This window comes from Chiloscyllium plagiosum, unplaced genomic scaffold (assembly GCF_037043375.1).
Source record: "Chiloscyllium plagiosum isolate Xiang-an unplaced genomic scaffold, Cpla_swu_hap1 HiC_scaffold_25, whole genome shotgun sequence".
In the NCBI taxonomy this organism is placed as follows: domain Eukaryota; kingdom Metazoa; phylum Chordata; class Chondrichthyes; order Orectolobiformes; family Hemiscylliidae; genus Chiloscyllium; species Chiloscyllium plagiosum.
This window is the reverse complement of record NW_028270163.1, coordinates 30,940,822-30,968,379: the sequence shown is the minus strand read 5'-3', so window position 1 is coordinate 30,968,379 and position 27,558 is coordinate 30,940,822. Positions and strand designations below refer to the sequence as shown.

General features: G+C 40.0%; 1 protein-coding gene across 2 annotated transcripts; it reads left to right on the top strand.

Moving 5' to 3' along the window:
- Window positions 1–9,856: 9,856 nt before the first annotated feature.
- On the top strand, window positions 9,857–27,354 carry LOC122561922 (ectonucleotide pyrophosphatase/phosphodiesterase family member 7-like). Of its 2 annotated transcripts, XR_015761406.1 has the most exons (7): window positions 9,857–10,100; window positions 12,363–12,508; window positions 14,596–15,225; window positions 21,263–21,494; window positions 23,810–23,930; window positions 24,213–24,292; window positions 27,139–27,354. XR_015761406.1 is itself a non-coding variant. In XM_043714245.2 (6 exons), exons 1-5 carry the CDS (start codon window positions 9,857–9,859, stop codon window positions 23,920–23,922), a joined length of 1,365 nt encoding a protein of 454 aa, XP_043570180.1. In that variant the 3' UTR covers window positions 23,923–23,930; window positions 27,139–27,354. The 2 variants fall into 2 exon arrangements, 1 of the variants encoding a protein (XP_043570180.1); XM_043714245.2 differs by lacking the exon at window positions 24,213–24,292.
- The last annotated feature ends 204 nt before the right edge of the window (window positions 27,355–27,558 follow it).

Sequence of the window (27,558 nt, the reverse complement as noted above, 5' to 3'; positions counted from 1 at the left end):
GTTTTCATCGTCCAGGGATGCTGAAGAAGGGAGGAGGGTATGTCCGAGGCCTGGCCTGCGGCCCAGGCTGCAGGATCCTTGGACTCTATTTCTTACCAGGTATTGGTGAAGGAGCTCACGAAATTTCGCGAGATGTTGGGCAAGCAGGTAGAGGAGAAGCTGGACCCAATCTCTATCATGCTGCAGAAGCATGGACAACAGCTAGGAGATCTGGAGAAAAGGACAGACTAGGTACAACACTGAGTCGCAGAGGTGGAAGCTGATACTGGTTCCTCCTAGGTCCGTAATTTGCTTGACCAGGTTGATGACCTCGAGAACAGGAGCAGAAAAAAAAATTCGGATTGTCGGTTTGCCGTCGGGTAAGGAAGGTGAGCGGCAGGTGGAATTTGAGGATTGGTTGCCAAAATTCCTTAACTTGGAACCTGGAATGTGAGGCTTGAAGATCGAGAGGGTTCATCAGGTCACCGATGTCCTTGTCCTATTTTGGTGCGATTTCATCATTATAGAGATAAGGAGAGAATCGTGAAAGCTTCCAGAATCTTGGGGAAGGATCTGAAGGCCTTAGTTTATAAGGCTCTAAGATCATGTTCTTCCAGGACTTTTCAGCAGCAGTGATCCAGAAAAGAAAATCCTATGACGTCATCAAGAGAAGACTGAGGGAGCTCGGGATCCAGTACTCTCTGAGGTATCCAGCGGTGCTTCTAATCACCTTAGATGGATCTGTACATCTCTATGACATGGAGAAGACAAGAGACTTGTGGACAAATTAACTTAATCTGAACAATTTAGTATGTACAAATAGCGGTGTTATTTGGGTATGTCTCTGTATTTCTTTAAGAAAAAGAGGAAATTTGATTATGGCATTCTTTTCCTATATTTTTTATTGGTAATAATCTGATCCAAATTATGTTTGGGGGTGGTTGGGATGTGTACTTTCAATTTCCAAGTTAAGTAATGCCAAAGGATGGGTGGGATATTTACCCTTTTTCAAAATTTCTTTGTTCACATTGTCATTTCATGGTGTATTTTCTTTTTTCTCTGCTCGTGCTTGCAGTGCAGCTGTAGCTAGGAGGAGGGAAAATGGTCGGAATGCCTACTTACGGACAGATTATGCCTGGTTCAGGTATTTAAATACCTTGCTGCAGTATTAGCAGCGGGATGGGAAGTTGGGTTTTGGGACATGTCGTTACCCCCTTTGGGCAGGAGGTGAGTTCCCCAATTCAGCACTGTTGGTGCTTTATATGTTGGGTTTTTTTGGTTTTTGTTGTTTTTGACAGCTTTATAGGTTTGTTAACTGTGGTGGGTTTAGTTTCTGTTCGATGGATCTTGTGACAATAATGCTCAGTGATTTGTAATTCAAGTTCCTCCTCTCTGGAATTTAATTGTTACTGCAGAAGGTATGTCTAATGACTTGATTAAATGGTGTATCTGGAACATCAAGGGGAGTCACTCACTAATTAAGAAGAAGTAGGTGCTTTCGAGTCTTAGAAAGGAAAAGACGAATATTGCTTTGTTGCAGGAGACACACTTGGATGATCGGGAGCATTTGAAACTATAACGGAATGGCTTTGATTGGGTTTACTTTTCATCTTTTTGGCGGCATTGTGGCACAGTGGTTAGCACTGCTGCCTCACAGCACCAGGGACCCAGGTTCAACTCCCGTCTCAGGCAACTGTGTGCGTGTGGAGTTTGCACATTCTCCCCTTGGCTGCGTGGGTTTCCTCCGTGTGCTCTGGTTTCCTCCCACAGTCCAAAGATGTGCAGGTTAGGTGAATTGGCCATAATGTTAGGTGCATTAGTCTGATGCATTAAATGTAGGGGACTGGGTCTGGGTGGGTTGCACTTTGGAGGGTCAGTGTGGACTTGTTGGGCCGAAGGGCCTGTTTCCATACTGTAGGTAATCAAATCTAATCTCTTAACACCAGAAGTAGGGGAGTGGCTATATTGGTTAGGAGAAATCTCCCATTTAAGTTACTAGAGTGTGTTAAAGAAATACGCAGGAGGTTTGTAATCCTGAAAGCCCTAATAAACAGGGAAGAATATGGTGTTTTAAATATTTACTGCCCTCCTGTCCACCCCCTCAAATTTCTGGTAGATGCGTTTTCTAAATGGATTAGTCTCGAGTCCCAGCATATCATTATAGGGAGAGATTTTAATTGTCATATGGATCCCATGGTAGACAAGTTGCCTAAAGGCCCCACAATACCCTCTGTATGAACTAAACAATTAGTGGATCTGTGTGTGGAGTTAGGGTTGGTGGATGTCTGGAGGTGCCTCCACCCTACACCAGGGATTTTATGTTTTTTTTCCAATCCACACAGATGTCACACCAGATCTCTTTCTGACCCTGGATGCAACCCTAGACTTGGTAGCATCTTGTACAACTGGTAATATTCCCATCTCCGATCACAATCCAGTGTACCTGTTGGTTAAGATTAAGGACGATACAGTGGGCCTAAGGCACTGGCGAATGGATCCTTTTATCCTGAAGGGTAATAAGTTTGTGGAGTACTTCTCTAAGAAATTGAGAGCGTTCCTCAACATTAATTCAGGCTCAGTTAGTAGCCCATCCACCCTTTGAGAAACTGCCAAAGCCTATGCTGAGGGGTTAGTTATTTCCTACTCTGTTAGTAGGAAGTGACAGAAGGGCGAACAGCCCTCAAAGCATGGTTGAAGGCAGCCAAGAAGGCTTACTTTCACAGTCAATACAGGAATTGGTGATTTCCCGAGATGCAGAGAAGACCAGGTTGAGTGGCCATATTTTTTAATACCCTGGAGCAGTTTGGCTTGGGCAAAGCCTTTATAAGATGGGTAAAAGTTCACTACAGTGACCCTCTCGCTGCGGTCATCACCAGTGCGGTACGATCAAGCAATTTTAATACTTTTAGGGGCAGCCAGCAGGATGGTCCCCTTTCGTCATTGCTTTTTATGTTGGTGATTCAACCATTGGTAGAGGCCATTCGGAAGGATCCTAATATATCAGCTCCAGAAGTGGGGTCAAAATTACAGAAGATTTTGTTGTATATAGATGATGTCCTCACTTTTTTTGGTCAAATCCAGGAGTTTCAGTGCGTTGCCTGATACAGTGCATCAGCATGTTTGGCATCTTTTCGGGGTACAAGATTAATTTTGCAATATCAGAGGCTATGCCTATGGGTAGTTTTACGAAGGTGCTAGGTCTTGAGGGCAAATCCTGATTCCCATTTAAGTGGTCACAGAGGGGTTTTGTGTATTTGACACATTCATTACTCCAGTTCTTGATCAGTTGTTTGAAGCTAATTTTATTCAATTATTTGACAAAATCAAACAAGACCTTCAAAGATGGGAGGCGCGTCTAGTCTCATGGTTAGGTCAGATAGCGCTTATTAAGATGAATATTCTCCTCCGTTTGTTGTACCCTATATGAATGATCCCCCTGATTTTCGATAAGCAAACCTTCTGGAGACTGAACGACTGGTTCAACTATTATTTGGCATCATAAGCGGCCCCTTATTAAATTAGCTAAACTGAAGTTGCATCACAGATTGGGGGGAGTGGATCTCCCAGACATTAAATACTATCAACTAAGCTTGATTTTATCTTACGTGAGTGACTGGGCCTGTGGGGACTCTTTTAATATGGTTAGATATCGAAACCTCTCAGGCAAGGTGCCCCCTCACTACGTTGCTGTTTTTGGACAAAATAAGGACAGTTGAGGAATATTGCCTTAACCCAATAGTTATCAATACTGATAAAGCATGGAGGGCAATTCGACAGAGGGAGGGCAATATTGGCAAAACATCATTTTTTATACCAATAGTGGGAATGCTGGGTTTTTAACTGGGGATGATGGATTCAGGATTCAAACATTGGGCAGCTAGGGGTGTGTCTTCCACGGGTGATTTATTTGAGGGAAGCACAATGATGTCCTTTGATCAGTTCGCACAGAAATACGAGCTATCTAACAGGGACCTCTTTCGTTTTTTTCAAGTTAGGGTTATTATTAAAAAAAAAACTGCACTTTTGACTGATCTCTATAAATCCGACCCGGAGAGGAGGGTGCTCAGTTCTAATTGTACACTTTCTGTCAGCATTTAATATCATCAATTGGGGCCAGCCCCTCAGATGGATTTGATCAACTCTGCAGGGTGTGGGAGAGAGCTAGGCATTGAGGTCTCCTCAGAGGCATGGGAAGATATTTGGGAAACGCTAGCATTTGCAATCGGACCCATGCTTTACAAGTTGAAGATTCTCCACAGGGGTCCACTTGGCTCCAGATCACTTGTGAAATTTAAACCAGGGATATCTTCAACATATCCCAAATGCAAGGTTGGTACAGAGACTCTTACCCATTGTCTCTGGTCCTGTGATAGGCTTCAAACAGACTGGGGTGCTGTGACATGAGCAATGGAGGCCTTTTGGGTGTAAGGATGGAGAAGGACCCGATCTCTCTTCTTGGCCTGTCCAGTGTTCCCTGTAGATAGGCATAAGAAAAAACTTTTCAACATCCTCACTTTCTGCACAAGAAAGAATATCTTGTTGGGTTGGATATCTGAAAACCTGGACACAGATTTGTCTGCCACACTAATAAGGGCTTTTATATCACCATAACGATCGTGTTTTGTGAGTCCGCTAACCAGAGAGGGGGAACTGTGAACATTATGATTGTGTGAAAACTAATGTTCTCAATATTTGAGAGTGAGTGTTTTGTTTGGCTGAGCAATTTTATTATTATTTATGAGTTTTTTGTGAGTTGTTATTTATTTAATTAAATAGTTGGGTTTTTGAATATATATACACACTAGAGATGTTATGTCCTGATGGGACATTAAGCAGACATCACTTCCTGTCTCTCAGGTGCATCTAAAAGATCCTATAGCCTCATTTCATAAGAGTAGAAGGGTCCTTTCTGATGTCTTCGGCAACATTCATCCCTGAACCTGCATGACTCCTTTTTGAAAAGGAACAACATTTGGTCTGGTCGTCCTCACGAGGAGAGCTGACTGTGTCCAACTGACTGCTAGGTTTCTTGTCGCCATGGCTACGTTTCACTGTCACTTCATTGGCTGTAAGGAGCTCTGGAATGTCCTGAGATTGTGGAAGATGCTGTAGAGATCCAAATCTTTCTTTCCTTCAGCTGAAGTGAACATCTGGGGATTATGCTCTGGTTTAGTCACTCTGCAGACATCTCGGGGAGTAGTGCAGAGCCTCTTACAGCCCATTTGATCATTCAGTTGGACCATGCCTGATCTGCACCTCAATTGTTAGCCTGCATTTGATCTACTTCCCAAAGCTTTACTTTTCCCATGTTTGTGTTACTAGCTTTCTAAAGCCGACTGATGTTGCGGCAGGTGCTGCTTGAGCTGTTGAGTGTGATGTTTGCCGACAGAATCTCAAGTGTCAGTTCACTAGAGAAAACTCAATGTAGTTTGAAGTTGATGAATGCTTCTCATGACTTGTTAATGAGCAAATTGCTATGTGGATGTGATCCTGCTAATGAGACACAGTGGCACTGAGATGGCACGGGTTGTGGAATGTAACCTATGCCATCCTTCTCACCACAATGCCCCCCATCCTTTCCAGCTTTGCTCCTCCCATAACATTGGCCTCAAGCTATAGCAAGAAGGGCCCAGGTAACTTCAACTCTGCCCTAAGTAGCAAGTAGGAGAAAGTAAGGACTGCAGGTGCTGGAGATCAGAGTCGGGAGTGTGGTGCTGGAGAGGCGCGGCAGGGCGGGCAGCATCTGACGAGCAACGGAATAGACGATTCGGACATAACCCCTAATGAAAGGCTTGTGCCCGGGACGTCGGCTCTCCTGCTCCTTGGATGCTGCCTGGCCTGCTGTGCTTTTCCAGCGCCACACACTCAACCCTCACTAGCAACTCCAGAGTGAGGCAGAGGGGTAATTCAGTGAAAATAAATTAACCAAGTACTATGTACAGTTGTGGTCACCGTGTTAGAGGAAGGATGTTATTAAACTGGAGAAGTTCAGAAGAGATTTACCAGGATGTTGCCGGGATTGGAGGGTTTGATTTATGAGGAGAGACTGGATCGGCTGGGACCTTTTTCACTGGAGCGGAGGTGGTTGAGGGATGACCTCAAAACGAGGGACACTGATAAGGTGAATAGCAAAAGTCTTTTTCCGAGATTGGGAGAGTTCAAGACGAGGAGGTATATTCTTAAGGTGAAAGGAGAAAATGACACAAGAATCATAATTTTTTTTACACAGAGAGTGGAACAATGTATGGAATGAATATTCTGAATGCAGGTACATTTACAACATTTCAAAGACATTTGGATAGGTCCATGAATAGGGAAGGTTTACAGGGAAATGAGCCAAGCTTAGGTAGGTGGGGCTAGTTTAGTTTGGGAACATGGTCAGCATGCTCTGGTTGGGCCAAAGGGTCTGTTTCTGTGCTGTATGACTCTATGACTCTCTGTACATGAGATGTTTTTTTCTTTTTATTGTTTTGAATTGTATTTTGTTTTGTATTTGCAATATTTTAAAAATCTATTTTTAAATATAAAGTATATTTTTAAATAAAAGATGGGAAGGACAAGCCAGTGAACTATAGACCAGTGAGCCTGACGTCAGTGGTGGGCAAGTTATTGGAGGGAATCCTGAGGGACAGGATGTATATGTATTTGGAAAGGCAAGAACTGATTAGGGATCGTCAACATGGCTTTGTGCGTGGAAAATCATGTTTCACAAACTTGATTGAGTTTTTTGAAGAAGTAACAAAGAGGATTGAGGAGGGCAGATCCATAGGGACTTCAGTAAGGCATTTGACAAGGTTCCTCATGGGAGGCTGGTTAGCAAGGTTAGATCTCATGGAATACAGGGAGAACTAGCCATTTGGAAACAGAACTGGCTCAAAAGGCAGAAGACACAGGGTTGTGGTGGAGGGTTGTTTTTTTAGACTGGAGGCCTGTGACCAGTGGAGTGTCACAAGGATCGGTGCTGGGTCCTCTACTCTTTATCATTTACACAAATGATTTGGATATGAGCATAAGAGATATAGTTAGTAAGTTTGCAGATGACACCAAAATTTGAGGTGTAGTGGACAGCGAAGAGGGTTACCTCAGATTACAACAGGATCTGGACCAAATCGGCCAATGGGCTGAGAAATAGCAGATGGAGTTTACCTGAGATAAACAAGAGGCATTGCATTTTGGGAAAGCAAATCAGAGCAGAACTTATACATTTAATGGTAAGGTCCTAGGGAGTGTTGCTGAACAAAGAGACCTTGGACTGCAGGTTCGTACCTCCTTGAAAGTGGAGTCACAGGTAGATAGGATAGTGAAGGCAGCATTTGGTATGCTTTCTTTTATTGGTCAGAGTTAAAAATCACACAACACCAGGTTATAGTCCAACAGGTTTAATTGGAAGCACACTAGCTTTCGGAGCGACGCTCCTTCAGAGTATTGAGTACAGGACTTGGGACGTCATGTTGCAGCTGTACAGGACACTGGTTAGGCCACTGTTGGAATAATGCATGCAATTCTGGTCTCCTTCCTATTGAAAGGATGTTGTGAAACTTGAAAGGGTTCAGAAAAGATTTACAAGGATGTTGTAAATTTACAGGGTTGGAAGATTTGAGATTTAGGGACAGTTTGAATAGGCTGGGACTGTTTTCCCTGGAGTGTCGGAGGTGTTTGTAAAATCATGAGGGGCATGGATAGAATAAATAGACAAAGTCTTTCCCTGGGATGGGGGAGTCAGAACTTGAGGGCAAAGGTTTAGAGTGAGAGGGGAAAGATATAAAAGAGACCATTTCACGCAGAGGGTGCTACATGTATGGAATGAACTACCAGGGGAAGTGGTGAAGGTTAATACAATTGCAACATTTAAAAGACATTTAGATGGATATATGAATAGGAAAGGTTTGGAGGGATATGGGCAGGGTGCTGGCAGGTAGGACTACATTGGGTTGGGTTATATGGTTGGTATGGATGAGTTGGATCAAATGGTCTGTTTCTGTGCTGTACATCTCTATGACTCTGTCAGACTATGTAATTCAGACATTGTATAACTACCCATTAAGCTCTTTATATTAAACTTCTGTTTTCCAACCAGACTAAGTAGCTTTTCTGCTGAAAACGTTGTTGGGCATCCTTCCCCATTATGTATGAGCAATGTGAATTAATACTAATGAGAAAGATTGGTGACAGTGAATTGATCTATGTATCACAGATGATTCCAGTAGACATGACTACAAAACATACCATGATAGGGGTACCCATCACCTACTAGCTCACAAAATGCTAACAGTAGTATCCTTCTGAAGAAATCTCCAACGATCTCAAAGGCACAGCCATCAAAGGAGGAGGAGGAAGGAGAAAAAGTACTGAGATGAGATCAACTGAGTTAAGAGTGTGAGCAGACCAAGAGGCAAGTAATTAATGATAGAGGGGGAAAGAAGAAATGCCATTAAGTTGTCCAGATGGGTGCAGCTCCAACAACATCCAAGCTTGACACTATGCAGGGCAAAGTGGCCCATTTCATTTGCACCGAATCCACCAAACATTGACTCCCCTTACCACTGATGCTCAGTAGCAGCAGTGCATACCACTTACAAGATGCACTGCACAAATTCACCACGGGCACTTAGTTGGCACCTTCCAAATCCATGAACAACCATATAGAAGGATAAATGCATTACATACACGAGGACACCACGTCCACAAGCTCCCCTCCAAAATACTTACTCGTCTGACTTGGAAACATATCACTGTTCCTTCAATGTCACTGGGTCAAAAATCCTGGAATTCCCTCTCAAATAGGATCTTCATGGGCATCAACACAACAAAAGGGCTTAAGAAGATACTGCACCATCACCTTCTCAATGGCCATTAGGGATGGGAAATTAATGCTGGCCCAGCCAGTGAGATCCACATCCCCTGAATGAATTTGAAAAATGATGCTGAAGCACTAAGCTATCAAAACTGGGAGGGATGCATGCTTTCTGTTTCAGATATTAACTTAATTAAGGCCTTTCCTATCCCAGCTCAGTGAGGCCTCAAAAGACACCTACCAGTAGATTTAAGAGGAGTCAACTAAATGAAACCCTGTTGCTATGGTTAGAGATTCACAGCCTCATTGGAAAAGTGATTCAGGGATCAGAAAGGGGGTGGGAGATCAAGATTTGGTAGGGTGACAGAGGAGTCAAAGGGAACGGCAGTAGGGACATGACTAGACAGATAGACAGATACAGACAGGCAGACAGATAGATAGATAGGCCTCCTGCTGCATATATCACTTGATACTAGCAGTCCATTTTGATAAGAAATCAAATTTGTTTCATGATTGCCTCAATATACTCAATTTCCAAAAGTAAATTGAAAAAAGACAAGAATATTTTAGATACAGCTTTCATGTTGCTCCTAGTCCATGGCAAACTCGGAATGGAAATCTCTGAACATTTCCTATTAGAGTCTGAAGAGTTCCTTTCATTTTGAAGCACGTATCCAATAAGGCATACATAAGAAGAGCCCCAAAACGAACTTCACCTAATGACAGGAGACAATCATTTTTCTTTTGAACCCTATCATGACTTTCATAAATATTTAAGCTTGTCGAGAATATTACAGACCAACTTGTAAATCTATTATTTGGTAAATAATTTTCCTGCCATGAAGGGATAAGCTATCAAATTCCATTCTGCAGAAGATAAACATCACGTAACATAGATTAATCTAATCTCCAGCAGAGCTGTTCCAAAGTGAAAACAGTCAACTAGTTTGTTTTGAAATCTTCTGCTACCACCATAAAGATTTATTTTGGGATAAGTTAAAGTTATATAAACTCTATTCGTTGAGAGGTAAACATGTCAGTTTTTGTTCTTGGTTGCTGCAGTGACTAGAAGCAGCCAGGGAAATGTATTCTGTCCTATACGTGAGTCTTTTACTATCACTGACACATAGTCTTCCTACCTTTAGGAATGGACAGAAGAGTCATAACAAGCTGCTACTTATTTCCTTTGATGGCTTTCGTTGGGATTATGACGAAGATGTCGAATGCCCAAATTTGAAAAATTTAATTAGAGAAGGCGTAAAAGCTAAATATGTTACACCCCCCTTTATTACAATAACCTCTCCATCTCATTTCACATTGCTAACGGGTAAGTTCTCTTCCTTCATTGTTGTTCTGATTGAATGGATAATTGGATTGTTGCAAAGTTGTAATGATTTACAAACTTCAACAAATTATCTAATTGTTATACAGCAAAGGGAACAGACTTTAACCATGTATATCAAAGTCTGCAATATGCATTTCAATTATAAGGATCATTGGGTATTTCCATGGCTTCTGCTAGGGATAGGCAATAAACATTGGCCAGCCAGAGATACCCACATTCCATGAGTGAATTTAAAAAACAGTTATTACTCCAATTAAAAGTAATACTTATTCATATTTACTGATAATTGTAATGTAACACTGGATTCGGTTTCCTTTGCTCATGTTTTCAATTTATGGATTAACTTTGTGACTAGTAGCTAGGTAGCACCATATCACCAAAGCGCTAACTGATGTGTTAACACGGATAAACCTGTTAATCTTAAATACAGCAACTTGGAGAAAATAAAAAAAAAGCTTATTCAGAGTAACTGTGACAGAATTTGGCAGAATCATTGCTAAATGCTAAGTTTATTTACATTACCAAATGTAAAGTATTATAATTTGTAAATACTTAGGATCAATTTTCTAGAAGTACCATTCATTTTGTCTTATTTAAGGGTGTTGACAGCTCCGGGAGGAATTCCTTACAGCCAAGAGCAGGGAGTATAGTTTTAATAATTTCATTGTGAAAAGCAGTGAAATAAAGTCTTCTCTTCCCTCAAGTGCACATCTTCCAAAACGACAATTTATGTGTGAGATGAAGAGAAAGAAAGAAGGCATACAACATAATACTTTACCAATATTTGATTCATTCTGAAGAATATCAGAATTGTTTAGATGACTTTTGTTCATCTATTTTATATCTTAAATTCAGATTCTCTCTTTTTTTTGTTGTAAATTCTTTATTGGTTAAGAAAAACAGATTGTAGTTTCCAGAAAAGTGTTATCTGTTGTGCTGTAATCGATTATTGAAATGTTGAAAATTTACAGTATAATATGAAGCAATTGAATCTATTGTCTGTGCCAGCTTTGCAGAACTATACAAAATAAAATCACAGTACCAACACAAACTAGACCAGCACTGCCATTTAGTGGGAAGGATTTTTTTTTTAAATACAGTTCCCCACAGTCTTAAAAAGGTACTGATATTACTCAATTCTCCCTTGTCTAATGCATTTATTAAGCTGCTGTTTGACAACATTGAATTGGTACGTCATAGAAATGCTATGACTCTGAAAGAGGCCATTCAGCCCATCATGTCATAGCTTCCCAAATTTAGGGGTAAATTCCAGACACTCTCACCCTCTGGGTGAAAATATTTTTCTTCATGTCCCCTCTAATCCTTAAATCTCTATCTGGCAATTGACATTTTCATGAGGAACAACAGATCATCCTTGCCTGCTGTATCCTAAGCCTTCATTATGGTGTACTCCTCATTTATGTCACCCTTTAAATCAAATGTTTGGATCAGATGTTTTCTGCAAAGTTCTTGTCATGATTTCTAAGTCACTGAGAAGTATCTCTAACTTCAAAACGGTAGTCAGCAGCTGCATCCCAAAATGTAAGTTGCACACTGCAGTCAGTGGGCATGTAAATCACAAAAAAAAACTGATTAACACAAATACACAGTTACACAAATATGTCCCTCAATAATATTTAAGAACATGTCAATAGAGTAAAAAAATCACATTTAATAAAATCAAAATATTGTAAGTATGAGTAAATTGTCCAATTTTTCCCTCATAAGACAATTCCTTCACCCCAAAAAATGAATCAAGTGGGTCTTATCTGAACTGCTACTAATGGAATTATATCCTTACTTAAATAAAACTACTTAATAATAAGACTAAAATTATCCACAGTACTTGGATTTGGTTTTGCCAATGTCCTGGGGAACAGAAGGAAAAACTCCCTACTTTTGTATTCCATTTCCTTTACAATAAACAACATTCCATTTGTTTTCCTAATCACTTGCTGCAACTGCACGTTAATGTTTTGTGATTCAAATAGCAGAACAAGATCTCTTTGTACCACACAGTTGCTACCTCTCTCCATTTAAATAATGTATGGCTTTCTGTTTTTCTACAAAAATGGGCAACTTCATATGATATTTGGCAAATAAAAGAAAGCAGATCTTTTCAATAAGGTAAATATTGTAAATGTGTGATTATCAGAACAGAACTGCAATCTGGGCATTATTCATTACATTGATATACCTTTCAGCATTATAAAGTAAGAAACTAAACATCTATTTTCACTAAAGGTAGATATATCGAGACGCATGGTGTGATCCACAATATATGGTTCAACACAACAACTGGACAAAAAGTGCAATATTACCAGGCGCAGAGTATCAACAAATATTGGGATGCTGGAAGTTTGCCAATTTGGATCACTGCTCAGCGACAGGTAAAGGAGATTATTGGAGTATTTCTTGTAAATCTACTGGAAAAAGAGGTATAAAAATGATTATGAGCAGCAAGTTTAATCTGGAGCTTTGGAGTATGGTCTTCCATCTCCCAACTGTGAAGTAAATCAGAAAGAAAAAGCAAAGATAAATCATTCTGGATGCAATCTCCAGCTTCCCCTTTAATTATTGCTGGTTTGGCTGCCAAGTGCCTGAGAGTACTGGCCTCAACTTGCATGTTACAGGCAGTCATAAGCAGGTTTTACAAAGGGAGCCTCAAACAGGTGTTTGCAGATATATGTAAGGGGCTTAATACTTGTTTTCAGGCCTGTGTATTGGTGACCTGTACAAGAGCCTTTACTAATATGATAGATAGCGTACGGTTGTAGCAACCAAATTGATTCTTTTGGTGACCCCCTGGCAGAATACCAGAGCTATGATGCAATTCAGTTTATTTAGCATTAATTTCCTAACATGGGGTAAAGTTACATATTCGCAGAATTAAAATTAACAAAAACTTTCCATTGTGTTTACATGGGTTTCTTTAAAACTATAAAAGTAAAATTTGTTGAAGAGAAATAACTGAAGGTTTTTAATTCTCTTGGACAGCAGACAAAAATCACCTTAGGATCTGTCTGACCCAAACGTCTGCCCTTCCCAATTTAACAAAAACTGAAATTCAACTAAACATAGCAAGACACATCACAATGATATGTCCATAATTGTACCCAAAAACACAAAATAAGACTCAATGTCTTGAAATAACATTTTTTTGAGAATAAAAGAATTAAAATGTTCAAGGGTTTTAGCAGCCATCGTAAATAAGTGGAGGATGGAAATAAAATTTTCAATCGGGAAGGTGGACATTTCTTTCAATGTTTTAAACTGCATCTTCCCTGTGAATGAGAGAGCTTCTATATTGCAATTACTGCTGGAAGACCACCAGAGGTTTCAGGTATGGGAATCAGTTGTCGTTTGACTAACTGAAGAATGGAACCAAATATATAATGTTGAGAATGCAGAATTCTATCCCCACATGGTAAAGCCAAATTCTTTTAGAATGCTGCGAGGATAGGGGAACGTGTGATTAGAATTTTCATTCACCTGTGGAGACAGGTTGAGGGACTGACGGATGCATTTTCTTTTTGTCTCGGTCAGTGTGTTGCTCTCCTGATATGGTCCCACCTCGAGACAACTTTCATCAGCCTAGTTTCATGAAGCCTACTTGCCTGCAAGGACTAGATAGTCATGAGTCAATAACAACTTTTAAGGCCAATCTGTGTTTGCTAATTGGAACTTTCCACCCGCACATTCAGCTCCTGCCTACTGAGACCCAAATGGAGCCAAGGGTTGGAGGCAGCTTCCCACTGGTGAGCCAAGGAGGGGAAAATTCATTTAGGGAACACTTTTCCCAGTCTTACTCCCATCCATATCATGGCCATAGGGCAGCTTGCTGGTCATCAGTGGATAGGTTACTCCTCCACAAAATGTCTGGTCATTGTATCTACTTTGTTTTGAAAAATTTGTAAAACCACTCAAAAATCCCCATTTCTTCTCTTCTCTACATCAATGACTCCCTCCACAGACCATGAGCTGGCCATATGTCAGTATTGAAGGGCCTCCTATTATCTCTCCAACCTCAGGTGCTCACCTTCCATTCTCAATTGGTCTGAGCCCTCCGGCACGTTTACTTCATTGGTTTTCCACCCACTCCACCCCCTCCCCCAAACTGAAAATTGCACTCCAGCTCCCAGCACATGTGGGTTCCTGATCACAATTCCTCCTGATGGCAGCTTCACAAACTAAAATCCCCTCAAAACTTGTAAATTAAGGACAGGTCAGTTTAAAAGTTCTAAAAGATCCTATCAGCAATTTGTCAACTAAGTTTGACATTACAATGATGTTACCTTTCTGGTAGCATCAAAAAAAAACCTCAAGAATTTCACATCATTTTTCTACCTCCACTTTGATCAGAACCTTAAACTGAATTTGCAAGTTCAACTGATGAATATGCTGAGCAATTGCATTGCTGTAGAAAATATAAATGCATTAATCAAGTGATATTTTATCTCTATATGTATTTCTAAAGGGTTTAAAAACAGGCTCCTTTCACTTCCCTGGCACCAAACCTACCTATGATGGAGAAGATGCTTTCCTGAAAGTGGTAGAGCCTCCATTTTATGATTACAGCAATGAAACAGCCTGGAAAGAAAACATTGATACAGTAATGCAATGGTTCACTTCGCAAGGTCTGGATTTTGTTTCACTCTACTTTGGTGAACCAGATGGAGCTGGCCACAAACATGGACCTGAATCAATACAAAGAAAAGACATGGTGCGGCAGGTAGACAGAACAGTAGGTTACTTATTTCAGAGTATTGAAAGTCATGGCTTGAAATCTAAACTCAATGTCATCATCACTTCTGATCACGGAATGACTACTGTGCTGAAAGAACCCCAGGTGGAAGAAATTGTGCTGAAAAGAATTGCCAACTTCTCATTCAAGGACAATGATTTTGAATTACTCGATTATGGACCAAATGGCATGTTATTACCAAAAGAAGGAATGACAGAAAAGGTGTATCAAGCTCTAAAAGGTGCCCATCCTCATCTAAACGTTTATAAAAAAGAGGATTTTCCAAAAAGATTCCACTATTCTAACAATGAAAGAATTCTCCCTATTCTCATGTACGGTGACCTTGGCTATGTTGTTCATGGGGTGAGTACCTAAATAGAACAAATACAACTGAGGAGGGCAGTCTATTTATTTCCTCAATAGTGTGTTAATTCAGCATTGGTGCAGATGTGTAGATTTTACTTGACTGGTTGAGGCTCTGTAACTACAAAGCTGAAAGACATCTCATGAAGAGCTTTTATTGAGGCAGCTTCAGGCCAATTCACATCCAACAATCTGCTTTGAAAACTCTGCTCACATTTTGACAGTTGTAGCAAATTTCACTGCAACAGCAGAGATAGTCCACATTATTGAAAGTAAAGCATTGGGAAAAAAAAACAATTTTTAAAAGCAAAACATTATTTTGCCTTTTCGTCCAATGTTAATTAATCCTTCTAAATAAATTCTAGAACCTAGATCCAGATCTGCACCATCTCTATAGATTAATAAGCTTTCCGAAGGCCATATATTATTGATCTTCCCAGTTTCATTGAAATCCATCTATTCATTTATTTGTCTGGAAACAATAAATAAAGTATTAGTGTTTGACATTTTTTCCACTTTGTTTACAAACAAATCATCTAAACTCTCCGAATTCTGCTCTGCCTTTCCAATGGTCACTTGGCGTTTTGTAAATAGTAAGTGAAACATGCCACAGTTCTATGTTTGATCTTAAAGCTCTAAAGTCATCTGGTAAATTCTTAGTACCCCAGTGAATATCTAAAACTACTATTCTTATGGTTTTGATTCCAAGTTACATCACTTCAGTGTGATGTTCTATTCTCAAAAACAGAGTATAGATTTTCATTTTTACAAGAAGAGAATTGCCAAACAACTTCTGTGCATCAGTGCCACTTTAACAAAGAAGAAAATAATTATGATTTCCATTTTATTATTCAGTCATGAGACACAAGCACTAGCATGGCCAATATTTATGATATGCTTTGAGAATCTGATAGTGAACCAACCTCAAACTGTTGCCTTTATACAATACGTGTAGTACTTTGATGCATATGAATGATTTGCTAGACTATTTCACATGGCAGTTAAGAGGCAGGCACAATCCAACTGTTGCTGCGGATATGAAGTCACATGTAGCCCATACAGGGCAAAGATGGAAGATTTTCTTCCCTGGTCATTAGCAAACCAGATGGTTTTTGACAATCATTAAACTGCCTTCCTTGACCTCAAAACCATTTCTCTTGACTCCCACGGCCATGACATTGGAGGAGCGTTCATCTTTTTTGAAGAAAATCATTCTGCCAAGGCTAGCATTCATAACCAATTCATATACAACAAAATGACTTGTTCAGTCATTTCACAGGGCAGTGAGGAAGTTAGGTTAGCCACACTGCCATGGGTTTGAAATACATACTGGGCTAGGACGCCCAGGTCCAAGTCCCACCTCCCTCAGAAGTGCCATACCATATCAAACAAGTTGATTAGAAATATCTATAAGAACTGGAGTCATATACTAATCAGATCAGGTGAGAATAAAAGGTATTCTTTTCTAAAGTTCTAGAGTGAAGTAGACTTGTTATGATGGTTGCATTTTAAAAGATTTTCAGGTTAATTTAATAGCTGATTTTAAATTGCCCAGCTATTATAATGGGCTTCGATTCATGTCTCCGGATCATTAGCCTAGATCTTTCAATAATGAGGTAAAAACAAGGACTGCAGATGCTGGAAACCAGACTCTAGATTAGAGTGGTGCTGGAAAAGCACAGCAGGTCAGACAGCATCAGAGGAGCAGGAGTCCAGTAAATATAAGCCCTGTGCTATCAACTCCTTACAGATGACAGAAATTACCTCTAATTAAATGTAGAATATCTCAAAGCCAGTGTTTTTTGGTTCCGGCCACAAACCTCATTCCTTAACCAGAAACATTAGCCTTCTCAATGGAAATAGTCTGAGGCCAAACCAGACTGCTTGCAATTTTGGTGGTGTGTTTAATGCCAAAATGGATTTCCAACCATATATCCACATTATGAGGAAGATCATGTACTTCCAGTTCTGTAACTTTGCCTGACCCTGCCTTTGCCTCCACCCATCTGTTGCTTTTCGTATGCCTCGTCTTGAGCATTTCAATTACCTTTTAGCCAGTTTGCCCTCTTGCATCCTCCATAACCTGGACATCACCCAAAATAGTTGTCCTGGTCTTAATTCATACCAAGTTCTGCTCACCTAAAATCTCTGTGGTCACGAATCTACATTGAAACATTGCTAAACCAGTAGCCAATTTTAAAATATGCTTCCTGGTTTTCTCCATGACTTTTCCCTTCCCTATCCTTTTAACCTCCTCCAGCTCTACACTCACATTTGTTGCGTCTGATTTTAATTGGTCCATGGTGGTCTTTCTTTCAACTGTAAAGGCCTCAGGGTGTAGAACCTCCTTAAACATCTCCAACTCTAGCTTCCTCGGAGATGTCCCTACAACCTACTTCTTTGATTAAACATTTGGTTTTCTGCCTTAAAATTTCATTTAGTCGTTCAGTATTAAAATTTTATTTCATAACTTGCCTGAGGAAAAACTTGAGAATATTTTACTACTTTGAAATATTATGTAAATACAAACCATTATTGTTGATTATTAATCCACCCTCCTATTCGTGTGATGTTGTAACATGGGAAGATTGTATCTCCATTATAAGGACCTAAGTGTTTATTAAAAGGAAGGATCTGGGGAAACAATGGAAAGAAATGGCAGGAACTATGTGCAGGTACAAGTTTCTAAATGCCAACAAGTTGTTGGCAAATACTCCACTGCATTTTGCTATTTGATTACAATTTACCAACTCCTGATAACAAATTGGTTATAAACGCTTCAGTTACACAGAAATGAATCAAATCTTTAGGAATACTGATGCAAATACTAAACTAGAAAAGTGAATTTCATTAAACTGGAGACAAAGTGATCCATTAAACTGGAGACAAAGTGATCCATGAAACCTAATTTGAGATTAGGCTCCATTTGTTGTGTCAGATATTTTTCCTTGGAAGATCCTCTGTAAGTACAAATATACAAGAGATTTTCAGGCATGTTTTGCAACAGTAATACATCACATACAAATATTTTACACATCTTCAAATCAGACAGGCATCTCAAATTCCTTATTTACAATCGTTTACACATGTAACAGTTTGCATTCTGAAAAGCTGGTTTGCGGTTTACATTCTTTCGAGTGTAACTTTTGATTTTAGGAATGAAAGTCTTAGCAATAAAAAGAACAGGCATCTGGTTGAGAAGGTTGGCAAAAACTGATGAGAATTCAACTCCAACAAGTCTAATTTATTACTATTAAAAAGGGAGCCTGGTTTTATCCTGCAAGGTCAAAGCTGACAGTGAAAGAACCTGAGCATCAAATTATCCATATCTCAGCTTACAATGGAGATAGGGAGTCTGGAGAAAAGTTCAAACTTCATTAGCAATATAAAGCATTCACATAGACTATAATAATAGTTGGTTCATGGTAAAATTGTTTTGCATTGGTTTGATTTCTAAAACACGCCACATTGTCATGAAGATCGCAATTCAAGATGGATCCTTGACAAATTAAAGAAACGTCTAACCAGTATGTGTGTGGTGACAGAAGCAGACAGTTTGGAAATGTTTTAAAAGGTCCAAGCAGCTGAAAAATGTTCAATAGCTTGCAGCCACTGAAATAAATCAACAGTGGTCCTCTCAGAGCCTTGCAACCGAAGGCAGTCAGTTTGAAAATTAGCTTGGAAAAAGTTATATTGGTGCAATGGGAGCAGAGAGAGGGAAAACTTACACATATCTCCAAGGCCAGGACAACAAGACTGAGGTTGGTTCACTAAGCAGGTGCTGGTATTTACACTGAAGCCAACTGTGATGGCAGGTGGATAGTGAGAGGCTCCAATTTCAGAAGTGTTCTAAAGGTTAAGAATAGGATACTTTGACCTTTCAATTTGATTCCAGGGTAAAGTTAGGACCGGTACAATAGCTAATCAATGCTTCATCTGCATACAAAGGTCCGTGGGATTCATGTTGCCATGGTGAAGGGTGTAGAGGAAGTCATGGCATACAGAATTTCCTAAAAGCAATTCCCTCAATATTTCAGAAAGGTTTAATCTGCCAGAATCCAGAAGACAGAGCACAGCTATCATCAGTAAGACAGCCAGTTGTTCAGACTGCAGGAATGTGGAAGTCTTGCCTAGCTTTAAGTTAAAGTTAAAAGGTAACGCATTGCAAAAGACAATTCTGTTGTTAAAGTCTCTCAGGTTGGAAAAAATGATCAGAACTAAAACCTCAGGAGCCAAGGATAATTTTTGACTGTGTCTTGGAGACTTGAAAGTCTACATAAACAGGAGTACAACATATACCCAAATGACATTCCTTGACTGTCAAAATAAAATCTCCTCTGTTTAACTTGTCCATGAAAGGGAGTGCATTTAGTCAATGGTGCTTTTAGTCTATGTTACAGAAAATGTCTTGTGGCATCTGTTTAGCTATTAACTGAAGTTCAAATGTCTCTTTAGAGGTTATTAGTCTCTACAGCAATTGTAACATTCAAGATGAGGAACCATTTCCTCACCAAGATTATGAAGAACCTGTGGAATTTGTTGCCACAGAAAATAGATGAGACCAAAACAAGGAGGCATTAGATAGAGTCAGAGTCAGTCCAATTAGTTCACGTCAACCAGCTATCCTATATAAATCTAGTCCCATTTGCCAGCATTTCGCCTCTATCCTTCTAAACCCTTCCTATTCATACACCCACCCAGGTGCCTTTTCAATGTTGTAATTGTACCAGCCTCCACCACTTCCTCTGGCAGCTCATTCCATACATGCACCACACTCTGCGTGAAAAAGTTGACCCTTAGATCTCTTTTAAATCTTTCCCCTCTCACCCTAAACCTAGGCCCTCAAGTTCTCGATTCACCCAGCCTAACAAAAGGACCTTGTCTATTTACTCTATCCATGTCTATCATGTTTATATAAACCTCCATAAGGTCTCCCCTCAGCCTCCAACGCTCTTGGAAAAATAGTCCCAGCCTAAACAGCCTCTACTTATAGTTCAAACCCTCCAGCCCTGGCAATATCCTTGTAAATCTATTCTGAACCCTTTTAGGTGTTCTCAGGGCTAAAGGGATCAAAAAATATAGGGACAATGCAGGAACAAGGTACTGGGTTGAATGATCAGCCATGATCATGTTCAATGGCAGAGAAGGCTTAGAGGGCTAAATGACCTTCTACCTCTCCAATTTTCTATACTGACTACCTCAGAGATTTCAGGAGAATACTGCAAATGAATATAAATGGATGCGAATACGAGATCATGGAGTCCATGAGGGAGAAAGGAACAGAAGAATACCCAGTTAGGTTGAAATACAGTGGGAGACCTTTTATATGGAGAATAAATAAACATAAAATATCAGTGACATATTCCTATGAATACGTTTAATGTAAATAGAACTAATTGCAACGTCAAGTTGGGATGTTCACAATACGTTTATGTCCAATGAAAACAGACATATCTATTAGCAAACACTGCATTATCTATTTTTTTAAGAAAAAGAAATCAAACATTCATCTTTGAATTAAATAGGAAGTGAAATAGTTCCTGGAGTCTGTTGTGTAACCTCACTAATAAAGATCATTTCAATCCATCAGGTCAGGGACACACTCAGCTAGAGTTAGATGCTCTTTTACTGCAACCTAGCAGGTAGCATACAATGTAGATTTTAGGAACACAAAACATCAAGTAGGACAATCGCGCTGCAAACTTTAAACAAGTTTGCATTTCCAATAATGGATTCTTTGGAAATAAACCATAATCTTCCTTCACATAAAACTTCACATTTTTCTTTGAGCACCATAATGAGGTTCCATATTGTTTGATACAATTTTTTTTTCTGTACTAAAGTTCCTTCTCTTCTATACTAATATTTGTTCTAATTGGAAAATAAAACTGTTGTTTTCTTGAAACCTCGTGTGTTTGAGAGATTGATAGACCACAACTGTAGAGCTTGGATTTATAGCACCTAAATTCCAAACTCTCTTTATGTTCTCTTATATTGTACCTGGAATGATCTTTGTGTTCCTTTGTTCTTCCATCAGAGAGCCAAATTCCAGTTTAACAAAGGTGAGCATGGTTTTGATAACGAGCACATGGACATGAAGATGATTTTTCGCGCATTTGGTCCAGATTTCAAAAAGAATTATTTGGCCGAGCCATTCGAAAGTGTGAACATTTATCCACTAATGTGCGAACTTCTCCACATAAAGCCAGAACCAAACAATGGATCTTTGGAACTTACCAGAAGAATGTTGAACTATGAAGACACCAAATGTAAGGAGCAACTTTGTAAGAACAAGCTCCATCATAGTCTTCTGATAAATGATGTTAGGACAATGAAATAAGAGCACAAAACAAAGATTATGATAATGTCAGTGTGAGACAACACTTTTCCCAGCAGATCAATTCAATATATATGTGTAGTGCTTCCATTTGCCTCAATTTGCAATTTGATTTCTGAACTTCACCTGCAATATGCATAATCTATCCCCTAATATCAAATCATAACTTCCCTATTTGCAAGATTTTATAGATTTTTTTTGTTCCTAAAACATCACTTTCTCAAACGACCGAGTGCTACCTGCAAATGAGGATATTCTACTTTCAGTTCACAGACTGTTTTAGATGGTGGGGTGGATATTAAAGAGGGAAGGACTATCTGCCTCCCCACACCACCACCATCCATATCCCCCAACACCTCTCCACCCCACCCCCTCACCACCCCACACCCCCTCACCAAAACTCCAACCCCACCCCACACCTCCAGGCTAAACTGAAAATCGTCCCATACAATGGTTCTGGGAAATCCAGCTGCCCCACTGCAATACACCAGGATAACCTTAATGGGTTCAGACAGGTGCATACAACATTGGATATAGCCTCAGTTCTGATGAAGAGTCACGAGGCCCAAAACATTAAACGCTGATTTCTCTGCACAGATGGTGCCAGACCTGAGATTTTCCAGTAATCTCCAATTTGGTTTTTGATTGGATATGGGCTCCTGCCCAGGAGAGATGCCAGCCTGATACCAGCAGTGCCAAAAGAGACTGCTTCTGGGACTTGGGTGGCACGGTGGCTCAGTAGTTAGCACTGCTGCCTCAGTGCTAGGGACCCGAGTTCAATTCCCACCTCGGACAACTGTCTGTGTGGAGATTGCACGTTCTCCCCATGTCTGCATGGGTTTCCTCCCAGAATTCAAAAGCTGTGCGGGTTAGGTGAATTGGCAAAAATGGGGTAAATACATGGTAAGGGAAATGGGTGTGGGTGGGCTACTCTTTGGAAGGTTGGTGTGGGCCTGTTTCCATAGTGTAGGGAATCTAATCTAATCTATACGCGGTTCCAAAATACCAGACTGTGCTAATGCAGGGATTTTAGGAGGTGCAGGTGGGGAAAGAGCAAGAGAGATCACATGAGGGTGGATGTCAGAGTGCAGAATATGGGTAGTTGAGTTACGAAGGCTGCAGGCATAGGACCTTCCAAACAATCTCCTCTATAGCAGCTCACCAGCTTCCCATGAACTTTTAGGCTATACCCTACATTCTCCCACAGGCCAAACAGTTTCTGCCTCCATACCATGAGGCCTTTAAAAGGTAGTCAGTTATTCATCACAGGCCTCCTGCCCACCTCCCCCGAGCTGTGGATGCAGGTCCAGGTAGGCGGGGAAACAGCAAGCTGGCAACCCATTTTACTTTATACCTTAGCCCACAAGGGAGCATAATCTTCATACTCATAACCAAAAGCAGCACAACTGATTTATCATGAGTATTCAATCAAATGCTAGACCAATTACAAAGTCAGAGAGATATACAGCATGGAAACAGACCCATTGGTCCAACTCATGTATAGTGACCAGATATCTTAAATTAATCTAGTCCCATTTGTCAGCACTTGGGTCATATCCCTCTGAACCATCCAGATGCCTTTTAAAATGTTATAATTGTACCAGCCTCCACCACTTCTTCAGGCAGCTTATTCCACACATCTTGACTTCCTATGCTTACTATTGAACCAGTTACAAAATTTATTAATTCCTTTTTGCCCCACCAAAAAGATTGTAATAGGAAATCGCCTGATTATCAAACACTTTCCGAAAGGAACATGCATACCCCCATGTACAAAATATCTATGCAACTAGATATTATCATGCAATTAAAGCACAGAATTTTTAATAAAATTGGAATTATAGCTCTTTCCGAAAGTCAGCATGTTGATCACTTGTTTTTTTTTCTCCTACGGATGTCAAACCAACAAGCTAGGAATATACTTTGTGTTCATATCCATACACTTGTGTTCAATGAACCATGTGAAACTTCTGCCACATCATACTTCCAGCCTCATATTAAAAACACATTCCTTCCTCCATTCCCATGCAGGCACCATTTATGCAAACAATGAAATTCACTAATGTAGAACTTGCTTAAAAATGGATTTTTGCCCCAGTTGTTGATTTTTGTTTTTTTGGTGCAAATGGGCAAATTCAACAATCATAATTTCATGGATACAGAGGATATTTTGCACTTATACCAGTATTGAAACATACCTTCTTTCCAACTGTCTTCATTCCTTTTAATCGTCTATTGTCTTTTCAGGTCCTGAGGAGACAAGCTCAGTACTACTTCAGGCAGTTATAGGTTTAGGAGTCGTTTCTGGTTTGATGGTTCTGACTGGTGTTATTGCTGGAACTCGTGCCTTGTGCAAGTGAAGAAACAGGCAAGTATCTGAAGATAATGCTATCAAAGAATGCTGCAAACAATATATTTTAGCAGCTTAAGCACAGCCCATAGACCTATGTACTTTTGTGAGCCAATCCCTGTAAGCACAGTAGTACTTTTGTTTTTGAAAAATTCACCACCAGGCTGCTGCATATCACCCAAAGCACAAAAGATAACTTGTGACGAATAACTTGAAAATTAATCATTTGAGAGATTGTCTTAAATTCACCATCAACATGGATCCATGTTTCTATTTGCTGAAGTGAACCTTTTCTTTCAGAACACATTGAGAGCTTCTCCTGAAGATACACACATCTAAAGTGGTGTCATTCAGCCCATCAGAAATCAACTATTAAAATGGTGAAAAGTGTCCTCATTTGAAGTGTGACCAAGTTTCCTCCTCTTTAAATATCAAGATATTTCAGTAGGTTGGATTCATTTACTTGAACTTCAACCAAGCACAGAAAGTAGGAGTTAAATATTTTTCTGATTGCAAACAGAATGAGGTTGATAGCATTAACATGTCCCTTACAAATTACCTGATGGAAATTACAATTTTTACTTCTCTGAACAAAATAGATTAGCCACACTTTGAAAAGAAATATTGTTCCTGTGCACTGCCAGACAAAACATATTGCCTCTCATGAGGAAAGTGAAATTTGCTGCCAACAAAAACCTCCCAAGGCTGGTCAGATTTTTGCACTTTATTCAAAATAGTTGAAAGCTGCTTCACGTTTCATGCAATTTTTCCGAGTTCCTTCATGGGATGTTAATGCTGGCTTGGCTAACATTTAAGTATCCATCCTCAAGGGCCCTCAAGATGGTGGTGAGACATCCTCTGAAAGCTAGAGTCAAGTCCTAAGACTGAACTTAAAGATGGAGCTAACAACTTGAACATTAACTCTTTCCAAATCAGACTCACTTGAATTTTGATCAAAGTGACTAAAGGAACAGACACCTGGTACCAAGCCAGAATGGGTTGGGGCTTAGAACTTGATCAGAAATTGGTGATTTTCCTTGCACTATCTTTCTGGGTGGTAGAGATGATGGGTTTTGAACACTGTTGAAGGAACCTTGATGCGTTACTACAGTGCATCTTTCAGATGAGACACACCGCTACCACTAGTCAGTGGTGAAGTGACTGAAAGGGACTCCAAAAGGGCTACTCCATCCTGGATTATTAAATGATCCTAAGATGGCTGTTTGCACTGCACTCAAGGGAGTGGGGAATCACAAACCAAATTATTTAGACAGGGTTCCTAGCCTCTGCCTGGTCACATCTGCAGTTGCTGAGATTCAACAATGATCACATCAATGAATGTTGGGGGAGAAGATCATTACCAAGTATGCGTCATTTAAATGTAACTTCCCGTTTCATCAGCACAACACTCAATGCCTTCCAAGTCTCATTACATAGCAACATGGTCAGCTCTGGAGGTGTTAATGAGGATGAGTTCTTACTTTGTAAAAACAACAAACATCACTTCTGATCTTAAGGGAAGGACATTGAAGTACCTGAAGATATTGGAGCCTAGGATACTATCCTGAGGGACTTCTACTGTTATCTTTTGGAGTAAGGTGATTCATCACCAACCTAAACCCTCTTCCTTGGTCTTCATTATGAGGGATGGAGAGATTCCTTTGATACCATCAACTGCAATTTTAATCAGGGCTTTATACCACATTGTCAAATGGTGTCATGGGCAGTCACACACACCCTAATTTGAGTTCTGATCTGGTCATCCATGTTTGGACCAGGTTGTAAAGAGATTAGCATTAGAGGTATTCTTGGTGGAACCGAAATCGACCAGTTTCAAACTGAATAAATGCCACATGATAGCACTATTAACAACATCTTCACTGCTGATGGTGACTAATTGGACAGTAATTACCCAGTTGGGACCTGTCCTGCCTTTTGGAGACAGGCCATAACCAGAATTTTCTGCAACACTGCCTAGCTGTACAGGCACAGCTCAGCAAGGGGTTCAGGCACAAATGTTTATATTCAGAAAGAATACAAAATAATAAAGGATAGTAGGTTTGAAGGTTGTACAAGCCTACCTTTGAATAAGAACAGTACAATGTACACTTTGGCCAAATTATTTGAAAACAAGATGGACTTCCACTAAAAAGCAGGGTGAAATACTCATCAGCAACATTTTTTTTCACCAATTTTTAACACAAAGCACAGATATTTGCTTCACACTAATACCACTTGGAATTGAATTGGGATGGGACTAAGTAGTGAAATAATGTACATCCCAGAGTAAACATTATATCGATACCAATACCTTGGCCACCTCCACCTTGATCTGGCCTCACTCGTCACTTAGGATGCTTCAGCATCATTTAATTGATTGCAGTCAAAACTGACAGCAATCCCATCAACTTGATCTCTAGGAGTCAGAAGGGTTTTGCTTCCAGTTGGTGGTAAGGTATCTGACTCCACAGAAGTCCCAATTGCAAGACTGACCCAGATGGGGTGGAACGCCACCTCAAGAAGTATGTTTGCTGCTAGTTCACAGGCCTTCACTGTGGATCGCTGGGCATCATGTGGCAGGATCACTAGGAAGGAGTGGTATGTGTCAAATTAAGGTCAATGGAAAAGTGCAGAGGTGATTTCCTGCCAGCCACTCTGATGCTGGAGTCCTCCTACCCCAGTATACAAGGGGCTTTCTGGATGCCTTCCACAGATGGAAAGTATCAGCCATTTATGACTGCTTTAAAACTACAAGAGGTATTCCATCTTCATACAAATTAAACCAGGGAGATGCAAGGTGGCAATGGAACCTGTATTCTGGTACCCTCCTATCTAATTACACTGATCACCCCTGCAGCCACACAATGGTGGTGGAGAATGGGAGACATGAAATTCAAATTAACACATGGATTTTTACTGTCAGTGACCCCACCAATCCAATTTGCTGACCTTCTATCAGCTATCAGGTTCCTTCATGGAGAGTCAATTACACACTGTCTCTCCATAAGTACTAAGACTTATCTAAACAGTGGCTGCGCTTTCATGTTGCAAAGCAGCCTTTAAATGCACTGATTACAGTTCATGGAATCTCTCAAGCTAGCTTAGGAAGATCATTATGAAAGGAGAGGTAAGAAAGGAGGAGCACATAGCACATTAAGCAGAGCAGTAACCAAGACAAAAAAAATTTACCAATTGATGTTTAACAAATTTCATTTCCTCTTTTCAGAGTGCAAGGGTCATGATCTGCAATTATCTCATCAGTTCAAGTCCAAGAGATAACTCGCAGCTTGTACGACAAATGTTAAAATATTGATTCTTTTGTACAATTTGTTACATTTGAAAATTAAATCTGGAAATTAAGTTGATGTATAGAATTCTATATCAGCAGAAATTCATTCCAGCTGATTCAATGTAAACTTGAATAAAATATTACTTCAAAGATGTTTGGCATGATTGTTTACACATGTTTATTTCAAAACATTTGTCATTATGCATTTGACCAGAGATACTTAATCTGCAGTAATTACCATTTAAAATTTCCACTTTTCACCATTAGTGAAGTCAAATGTGGGTAAAGAATGGTTTTGAACTCCTGGCATTCAATCTCAATCCCATATTTAATTTTTGCCACCTTGGAGCCAGGCCT